General features: G+C 34.4%; 1 protein-coding gene across 1 annotated transcript; it reads right to left on the bottom strand.

The window, feature by feature from the left end:
- Positions 1-2,395: 2,395 nt before the first annotated feature.
- LOC111901816 (BRI1 kinase inhibitor 1) lies at positions 2,396-3,768 on the bottom strand. The gene has a single exon (XM_023897677.3). It carries the CDS (start codon positions 3,553-3,555, stop codon positions 2,548-2,550), a length of 1,008 nt encoding a protein of 335 aa, XP_023753445.1. The 5' UTR covers positions 3,556-3,768; the 3' UTR covers positions 2,396-2,547.
- Positions 3,769-10,967: the final 7,199 nt, after the last annotated feature.

Genomic DNA, 10,967 nt, shown 5'->3' with positions numbered 1-10,967 from the left:
TAAGTTAAAATTCAAAAGAGGGATGCCATAATCCAATTGCAAATTATTTGAAGGTAGATAAATGATGATTTACCAATTCCACCACGAAAACGAAAGATTCAAGTATGAAAATATGTCATCTCTAATCTTTAAAAACTTGAAAGAACATATGAGTCTTCAAGATCAAGCTCCGATACCAATTGTAGGAACCCAGATTGAAACAATATGAGATGATAGTGCGAAAATTAAGAATAATAGATGAATCAATCTTAGATAAACAAGGAATCAGTGAAATATTTTTGCATTCATATGATCATCAGATCTTGTTACAATGAAGAAACCTCACATGAAAAGGGTGAACTCTCACTTTCTCTGTCTATAGCAAAAAACAAAAATACTAAGTAAAAAGGAGGCCCTCTCTAAAAAATAACCTAAACTATTTATAGTCATAGGGATTAAAATCTAAAAAACACTAAAATTAATATGTTAAAAATAAAAATTCTTCTGTCAAACATTTTAATATCTAACAACAACCACTTGTATTTGAAATAATAATGTTATATGCTCAAATTATGGTTTCTAGGGTTTCCTGATCTAGTATAAATAGGGCCCTAGGGTCTCCTATTTTCAGCCATTTGTATCCTCAGAAGAATAGCCGAATTTTTGCCGCTCCTTCCTCTCTCCTTAATAATCTTCTACATCTAGGGTTTAGATACAAACCATTAGAGGCATCATTGATTTTTTTACAATAACAAACCAAAGGTATGTAACCCTAATTTCTTGTTTATGACTTTGCTAGGGTTCATGTTTTTTTATTCATGGTATGTTGCCTTCAAAGTGTTAAGACATATATCATTATAGGTTGCATGTGCTATTATTAATTGGTAAGTGATTTTCCGCGTTGTATATGTAGGTATAACCTATAAATTCTATCAAGATGCCCATCTACAGCGAGGGTACAAAAGTTGGTTCCTCTTTTTGTTCTGTTACGAGAGCTAGGAGATGTTTATAACAGGGTTGTACGGAATACCTTGCTTATGTAGTCACTATTCAACAGGAGAATAACCGTTTGATCTCTGATGTATCATTTGTGAGTTCCTCAATGTTTCTATGGAGGATCTACCTGGTGTGCCTCCTGAGAGGCATGTTGAGTTTAGGATTAATTTGGTCCCTGGAGCAGCCTCGATTGCTACGACGCCATATTGCCTCACACCACCTGAGATGTACGAGTTGTCCTCTCAGCTTCGGGAGTTGTTGGGCAAAGAGTTTATCGGACCGAGTAGTTCGCCATAGGGAGTGTCGGTTCTATTTGTTAAATGAAATATGGGTAGGTTGAGGGCGGTCTAGTTGTGTGCCGCATGGCAAGATACGTTGGCAGTCCAGCTTTATTCTGAAAGCCATTGGGTCAATCCAACTTTATGTTGAAGGCCCAATGGGTTGTCCAACCTTGTGTTGTAGGCCTTGTATGTATGCATTGTATGTGTTTATTGTCGTGTGAGGTATTTTAAGGAACTTGTTAAACTTTAGTTTATAGTTGTGGACTTAAATTTTTGAGATACCTCTGAGTATCGAAGAAAAACGAAGACGTGATTGTACATATAACAATTAGACGTGATTGTACATATAACAATTAGAGATAGTATATATCTAAGAATTGCATATTAGACTTTGATTTGGCATCTATGTGAAACAAATAACTTTCTTTTAATTTTGGTGTTTCTTGATTTGATTTCTCAATGGTTTTATTGTTTATGTTCCTTCTTAATCCGTGTGTTACATTTTTACTTTTTAGCATTATGTTTTGATCATACATATTCATAAGTGACATATCGGATTGTCGTGGTGGTTTTTAATCATCATCGTGAATTTGGTATACCATCATTGTAAATTGAATTATCATTTCTGGAATCAGTTATCTATCGCTAATCTCTTTCCCCAGTTCCAATTACTCATTCAATGAATATCTTTTATTGTATCCCTACCAATTTCAATTAAATTACTAATTAATAGCAAAGTTTCGTTGGTCTATTATAATCCTTCTTTGACGCAAAATTTTGATAAGTTTGATCAGATATCAAAGATTTCTATACATGCATGCAATTTTGCCAATCATTTCTCTTTTGGTCTACGTTTCAATTCTCAAAGAATTGTGTCCACTTTGCTTGTCGATCTTTAATAAAATTGTATAGTTTTAAAAATAGTTTAAGTTTGATTGTAAAAGGAATGTTTCATTATCTAATAAATGCGATATAGTTTTAAGCATGTATGATATTTTATTTACAATGCAAAAATCTTAGAGATAAGAAAACGTTATAAATCTCCATTTTTCTTTAGAAATACGTAAGTTCATAAGTGGCAATTAATCAAAGTCAGTCGTAAATAGATAAAGAGCCGTAACACTACGACCACTTATCGGTTAGTCAGACATATATGATTGGTTGAATGTTGATATTTCGTGTATAAAACGACGCACATTATTATTTACTCTATAAGATGATTGGCGTGTTAAAATTGATCAACACCTGGACTCTTTCTTTGACGTCGACGTATCTAAATTTGATAAATGATTTAATTTTCGGACTGAATTTTCTCTTCGATGGCGATGGAATTCTTACAATGAGCAATAGCAGCTTGAATTGCAGCATGTAATTCTTCCATGGTGCTTTCACTTGTTGTACTTTTGGCGGGACTCACAGTCCCCGAGTTAAGAATGATTCCGCTGTTAGCCGGAGAAGTCCGCATAGACGCCGGCGCCGAGAACTGCCCTCTTCTCTTACCACCTCTATTCATATGCGGCAGTTTACTACTCTTGGAACTCAGTGAGTTTCCAGAAAATGAATATGACTGATGGTTAAAAGTCGTATTTGACCTCCTCGACTTTGGAAATGACAACAAAGGCCTTACCATTTTCATGTACCTCTTGATGAGCTGACCTAAATCTAACTTCAGCTTCTTGGTATTTTGATCTTCACCTCTTTCTCTCTCATCATCACTCCTTTTTTTCCATTTGGGTATGCTAAAGAGTGAAAAAGATTTGGACTTTGGTCGGTTTTGATTGCTAATGGCGACCTCAGGCTCTTCGAAATCGGAGAAGGCGGTTTGGTGGTGGCAGTGGAAGCTGGTGTTTCCGATAGGGTTGGTTTGGTCATATAAGAGGCTGCTGGGGAGGGTATAACTGTCCATTGAGTTTGTGGAGGAGCGAGGGGAGACAGGGAGAGGAGATAGGAGGTGAAGAGGAAGGAGATGGCCGTGGAAGAAGATATCATCCGCTGGAGATAAGTCAATAGCTGTCAATGGTGGATATGGTAGAAGAGAACTAGTAGTGTCGGTTTTATGGTTGTTATCGCTATCATAAGTATCAGAATTATGACGTTGAGTGAATATTGGTGGTGGGTTTGGGTGGAGAGAAACGGTAAAGGAGAATTCATGAGTAGGAGATGAAGAGACTGAGGAAGGTGATGCGGTGGCTGGTGGTGGTGAAGACGGTGGTGAACATGGATTTTGGCTAGTTTGGTGTAGTAGCATTGATTCTTGTTTATTAAAGTAAGTTTGCTCATCATCGGCGTTATCCATCATACAGACGACTTCTATTCTTACCCAATTCCTGACAACCAGTAACAGAAAATTGGATAACAAAAAGTTATGGAGCTCAGAAGAAGAGAGAGATAGAGAATGAGAACAACTAGAGTTAGGGGCAGGCTACTTTGAGTTGTTTGTCTTTATAATGAAATCAAATAAAGGAAAGGGTGTGGTGGTGAGAAGACCATGAATGTTAAACTATTTCTGTTCAGACGGTTTATAAGCATGTTAAAATTTAAATTAATGATCATTAACAAGGTGTATTTGTAGATTTCATTGTTTATAATCATGAAATTTGAATTTATAATTTTTTTTTTTAGATCGGTGAGTTAGTATATGCGTAGTGGCAGGACCTCCTTGTTAGAAATAGTTGGAACTTGTAATTGAATTTATAATTTAGTTTTCAATTTCAGTGCTTATTTATCAATCCATTTAACCATACGATGATACGGTGATTATAATAAGAATAGTTTATGACTTGTAATGATAAAAAAATACTAAATATTATAAATACGATTGGTCATTATGAAAGGATTCGAAATTTCGAATAAAGATCACCAAACAATTAGGAACGTAATAACCGCCCGACATTTTAAACTGTGAATAATATAACATGGTTCATGTATTAAACTTTAAATACCATAAAAAATTATGTTATATTTACAATTTAATACAAATACCTGAACTATGTTTCAGTATTCACGGATTAATACTATGAAAGTATGAATCTAATACTATGATCGGTTCTCATGGTTACCAATCTTTTTTATAGTTTCTAGTATTTAAATATGTCTTAATTATATAGTATAAGTACTTTTGTTGAGTACATAATAGGGTGTTTAAGAAAACCGCAAAACTGAAAAACTGAGCCGAATCGGCAGATCCGAAACCGAAAAAAAAAAAAAAAAAAAAAAAAAAAAAAAAAAAAAAAAAAAAAAAAACGAAACTGAAAAAAACCGAAACCGAAAAAACCGGATATCAACGGGTCGGTTTGGTTTGGATACTTCGGTATCCGCGGATAGCCGAACCGAACCGTTTTGTGTGTGTGTGTGTATATATATATATATATATATATATATATATATATATATATATATATATATATATATATATATATATATATATATATATATATATATATATATATATAGGAGTAGGATCAAATGAGAACACTTAAAAGGTTGAGAACGCGAGAATAGATCACAACCTTGTAAATAATTAGATCTATGACTATTATTAATTGGACAATTTATGAGCATTTATAAAACTGATGTGCTAAATATGTAACTTTGAAATGGCAAGAAGGGTATAATAGGAAATCTATATAATTTAATTAAATAGAAATTCCTATAATTTCTCTCTCTCTCTCTCTCTCTCTCTCTCTCTACTTAACTAGAAAACTCTAATCTAATTATTTTGAAAAAGCCAGCCACACACCCCCACCTTCTTCACCACTGTTTGCGTTCATCGTCTTCCTCCATCCTCCATTTTCGACCATTGCAAATCCACTATCTTTGAGCACCATCTTCTACCTAGGGTTGTATCAATAAAATCGAATCCTCCTGCTCATCATCTCACGCCACAACCATCTTTGAGCACCATTAAAACATGTTCATCATCCTCATCATTTTGCACCACAACCTTAATCATCGTATGCAACGCCGACTGAAAGCGACTATCAAAGATGTGATGAAGCCGAACAATCTCTTTAATGTTCCTCTGCCAGATCTTCAATGGAGATGATATACAGAGACCGACTGTGACAAAGAGACATGGTGTTCGTAATCTGGTTGGATAGCCAGATTAATTCCCGTTGTTTTCTTATTCCCAAATTGAAGGTAACCCAAGAATTTTTAGGCTTTTGATTTTGGATTCACCGTCCCCCTTAAAGTTTAGTTTTTTTTTTTTATAGTTTTCTACAATCAAATTACGAACACCATTTGCTGCCATCAAACCAGATTACGAACACCAGGTTTGTTTATTGGGTCAAAAGACAAGACATATGAACTTGTTCATTGATCTATTCATCAATGAATTAGTAAAATTGGCTTTAGATGTTAAGCTCTTTTTTCACTAACGTCTTATTTATTTATGAACAGTGAATATCATAGTCTGGCTTATTATATTACATTATTTTTTTTCACTCATGTCTTAATCATTTATAAATATTGGGTTTTTATGTTGATACAGATACAATAGCTTGAGCAAACAAAAATATACACATAGAAAGAATGCTATGGAAAATGGAAGTCCGGTGACACAAAAGATTAAGGCGGTCTGAGAAAAATCATCGTCAGACTACCACGCCTCTGTGACCCATCGGAGATCCACAACGAATCAATCTTTTTAACCGAGGAAGCCAAAGTCGATAGCATATTAGAAATTCTTTGTCTCTTAACAGTGTTTTCTATTCATTTATGACTAAATGTGTATTCATTAGTGATTAAATGTGTATTTAAATGTATTCATAAGATTTAATGTATATTCATTAATGATTGAAGCAATTCATATTTAGATGTTTTCATTTATGGTGATGTTTCTTTAATTGTGTTTTATTCATTTATGAGTATAAATTAATTCATATTTGCATTCAAGATTATTATCGGCTTCATATATGACTACAAATATATATTTATTCATGCATGATTACTAATATTCGGATAAAATGATTAATGCGTTAGTATTTGTGATGTAGTTGGTAAAAAAAACTTAAAGCAAAAAAAAAAAATAACGTTTTTTTTTTAAATTATGCTAAAAACGTTTTTAAAATCATTTTATTGATTTTGTTAATTAAAAATAGATTATATAAGTTCCTAATATTTTGGTAAAATATCTATTAATCATATTAAATCTCATGATTTTAGTAATTAATTAATTACTCATAAATTATCCATAATTAATTATTTTGTAAAATTCATTTTATGTCTTTATATGATGATTGTTTCACAACTGTTTTCACGTTCTCAACCTTTTAGATGTTCTCATTTGATTATTTCCTTTTATATATATATATATATATATATATATATATATATATATATATATATATATATATATATATATATATATATATATATTATTCATTTCCCAAACAAAAATCATGATTGACAATTCTACATTATGTTTTCTTGTATTTTTATTTTTATATTTATTATACCAATTATAATGTATGTTATTTGAACTTTATTATGTTTTTATAACTTTTGGACTTACTATTTTTTAGAAAGAAATCATTGGAATGGAGTTTGTAATTTAATTATATTTTATTTTTTAAATTTAGCAGGTACCCATGAACCGAACCGTGATTACCCGCCTTTATACGGTTCGGTTTCGGTTAGTACACATTAAGTACCCGCCCCGTGGTGATGGTTCAAATTTTTATTACTATCTAAACTGACCTATCCCGTTAACACCCCTAATACATAGACAATAAGAAAAAAAAAACAAACATTTATCACGTGGTTGCAAAGTCATATAATGGATTATAGATTTAACATGCCAAACACTTTTGTGTGACAACCCTCAGTGTCATTGCAATCACTTGCAACCACAACATCCGAAAACAAAATGCATTAGTATAAGACATCACTTTATTCGAGATAACACTTAAAAAGTAAATTTTCATGTATTCACATTAATAGGAATCTTGGAGATATATTTACAAAAGCTCTGATTGAAACAAAGTTCGACCATTTACTAAGGAAGATATATATGATTCGTATACCAAAACAAATTAGTAAATTATTTGAATTTACTAAGAAAGATATACTATGATTGCTATACCAAAACAAATTAATTTGAATTTCTCACAGCTTAGACACATTATTATGTCTTTACATTATGATGTGCCTCATTATTCTTTTTTATGGTTAGGAATAGTGCGTCTTCTCTCTTGACCTATTGACTAGAATATTGAACCTGAGAAGCACATAGAACGTAAGTCGTTCACCGGGAGGTTTTCCCGAAAGAACACTCTGATGATAACGTTCGTAGATATGGTGTAAATCGAAAAATGAATTATGAGTGTGTACCTGTACAATTTCTCTACTCGTTTTATATATCTCTTTCCTTGGAAATTGTGGATGTGGGCTTACCAAGCAGGTTTCAGTCCCATCATATTAAATGTTCATGGGACCAAAGGTACAAAAGTATGTACTTATGTAATGTCATTAGTCATTTATGTTAGACCTTAAATACCGTTAAGACCTTAGACTTCATTACAACATGTATGTTGTTAATATCAATGTAAAGCTACTTCGATCTCGTCGATCATTCTTTCATTGTGTGAATTCGTCATTTGTCCTTTGGTGATTCGGTCATTTCTCATTCGGTCATTCGATTTTGCTTTTGTGTATCGAATCAACTAGACTAGTTCTGTAGTTCGGGCTTATTCCTTATGGTTCGGATATACCAATATGTAGCTGAAACTTCTTTTGATGAGGGTGTATGTGCAATCGGGCATATACCCTACTACATTTCAACAAAACGGAATTTTGTACACAAAAGTATCCATCATATGTATGTAAATGCGTTTAGCGAATTAACAACAAACTTTTTCTAATCTATCATACATCCGGTACATATTGTTTCCTCTACAAACTTAATAGAAATAGTGTTGAATAACATGATTTTTCTTACCAAACTTAAAGTTGTGTTGTTTTTTTTATGCATTTATATGATTTGTTTAAGGGGTTACATGTAACATTGATGGGTTAAAGATATTGGTATATAAATTGGGTAAGTTTTGTACATATTGTGTTTCTATAAGGTTTGCCTGTTAAATTTGGTGTGATGCCTCGCAGGTCTATCGATCTAAGGATAGTATGTGGGTTGTTCAGGTTGGATACCACTTAATGAAGAGTTCGTCTATGGAGCATATTAGATCACACATATACATTCTCAAATATATATTGTTCTCTCTCGTTTTGGGTTTCCACTGTAATTCGGGTTTCTATACAGTTACTTATAAATCATCTATTCTTGATAATTACTATGTTGACTATAGATATATGTGAGAGTAAAGTACTTTTTGTGTAGTGTAATTTGATTATAAATGTAAGTCCCCAAATCTAGAACCAACTAGTGACCAAACACAAGAACAAGCTATGATCAATGAGAACAAGAAGGAGTAGAAGCTAGAATTGATCCAAATTGCACACGTTCTATTAAGCCGTAAGTGTCTGGTACAATGGAACACACACACACACATACAACGTACACTCTGCCAAGTCTGACACATATATATGGAATAGTGAACCGTAAACAGTCCACGGTCATAAACGGATTGCAGCCGCAAACACCAACTGAACCAAAAACCCCAGTTTTCGGTTCACCCAACCGTAAACACTATAAACAACCCAAACAAAGACAAGTAAGACCTGTACAGATAAATGCCTAGCCCAAACCAACAAAATATGACCTAACAGTCTCCCCCTTGGTTTGAGGCATGCAAAAGTTTAGTCTTTTTCTATGACCAGCACGCCAGACCTTCCCATCGCCCCTAGCAACATCTTTTTCTATATAATCTTTGTGATCATGCTTGTAAATTCTTTTGCAGCAGTCTCAAAAATATCATGCTCGCAAACGATTTGATGATGAACCGAAGTTTTTATATCTCGTTCACCAAATTGTAGCAAATCACTTTTATCAACTTTGAGAAAAACACCATCTGGGAATTTGATGAGAGCAGAGGCTGTGGCTTCATCAAAAACCCAGTATTCCATATTGCGCAATGATCCATCAGAAAAATTCTTAACAATAGGAATCTGTTTCATCTGTTTTGTAGGGGGCCACATTACATTCTTGGTGCTCTTGTTGGTCTTAGGGTCAACAACACCTGTGGCTCTTTTCAGGAAGGATTCGACAGTCTTCATCCCATCAAATTTCCTCTTAACTTGATTCTCCAAGAAGTGTTTGAAATCAGTTCCACGAGGATCATTGGTTGGGTTGGGGAATGGAGCCTCAGAAAGCTCAGTGAGGTCCACATTTGTTGAAGAAGAAAAATCATTCTTGTCCCTGTAGTACTCCACGTTACCGCTCTTTCGCTTCACCATCCAACAATTTAATCTTTCATGAAAACCTCACATAAAAATTCCTGACAGATCACCATATTTATCTCTGAACCGCTTCTTTCCAAGATTAGTCATAGTTAGTTGGGGCTGGTCTCCACGAACATTTTGATCTGAGTTTTTCATGAAGAGCCATTTCCCCTTCTTTTGTGAAGATACCTGTCTCTGAGCGTGTTTGAGAGTAATTCTTGGATTGGCTTGAGTAGGTTCTGTCTGAAATCGGTCAACAACTGTTGTGGTTCTGACAGGAAGGGGATTAACAAAAGGATCTTGTTAAGATGTATTGGAATGGGCACTTTGAGAAGTCTCGACTGCACTTGATTCTTCGACAGTTGTTTTGAATTTGTCACCAAATTCAGCTATTAGTTTGTTCTTCAGATCATAGTAACCAGCAGTCAAGGCTCCAACGTTGAGCTGTAGAGCAGAAATTTATTTTGATTTTAGAGTTTTTCTTCTTCAAGCTCATAAAGTCTGACGTCGAGATTTCCAATCAAAACATCCTTCTTGATAATCTTCTGATTTAATATTCCAATCTCTGTTCTAAGTTCGGAAATCGTTGGGTCCGCTCCCCCCGAACTTCCTTCACCTATAGATATCACTTTGCCTCAAGGTGAATGATCTGAATCTTGTTGGGCCAACAACCTGGCAAGCCTCTCGGAGGCAACATCATGGGCAGATTGTGGTGGAGAGGAACCCCCAGGAGCTGAAGAGCTCCCGGCTTCATAAGAAGATCGAGAAACACTTGGACCTTCTTTCAAAACTTGAATTTCTTCATGGTTTGGTTGGGTTGGTGCAGCAATTGCAAAAGCTTGTTGGACAGGTAAAGCTTGTTCCCCGATCAACACTCTCGGCCTTGGATCGACTCTTCTCCTTTTGATTTGAGGTTGGGAGGCTTGTGTCATAATAAGATCACTTTCAGATGACAAAGTAGTTGGAGTAACAACTGTAAGGGGAGGAATCCTTGTAGTTGTATCCATATTAGCTGAAGTGTCGGTCATCTAATCAAAAGTTAGAGGCATCACCTTGAGAACACTACTAACTCCCTCAGTCTCCGTTATAGGTTGTACAAAATCATGGACATCATCAAAGAACGCATGGAGTTCCTCATCACATGGCATGAAATCATCATTCTACTCAAAGTCGAAGAATAATTCATCATCATGATTAAAACCAAGTACATCACCCCCCAGATTCATCACATCGTCATCCTCATCATCATCATCATCATTAACCTCCACATCAGTTATTTGTACGTGTGCCTCGGCAACCATTGCAACAGGAGGAACAATGTCTTCTTCATGTTCAAAAGCAGTTTTCACATTATCTTCATCTTCTTCACTA

The sequence above is a fragment of the Lactuca sativa genome, chromosome 6 (assembly GCF_002870075.4).
Source record: "Lactuca sativa cultivar Salinas chromosome 6, Lsat_Salinas_v11, whole genome shotgun sequence".
Taxonomy (NCBI): domain Eukaryota; kingdom Viridiplantae; phylum Streptophyta; class Magnoliopsida; order Asterales; family Asteraceae; genus Lactuca; species Lactuca sativa.
Note: the sequence above shows the minus strand (reverse complement) of the source record. Positions and strands in the feature narration are given on the sequence as shown.

Coding starts and splice junctions, on each gene's coding strand:
- LOC111901816 (XM_023897677.3), bottom strand. CDS start 3,555: ATGATGGATAACGCCGATGATGAGCAAACTTACTTTAATAAACAAGAA.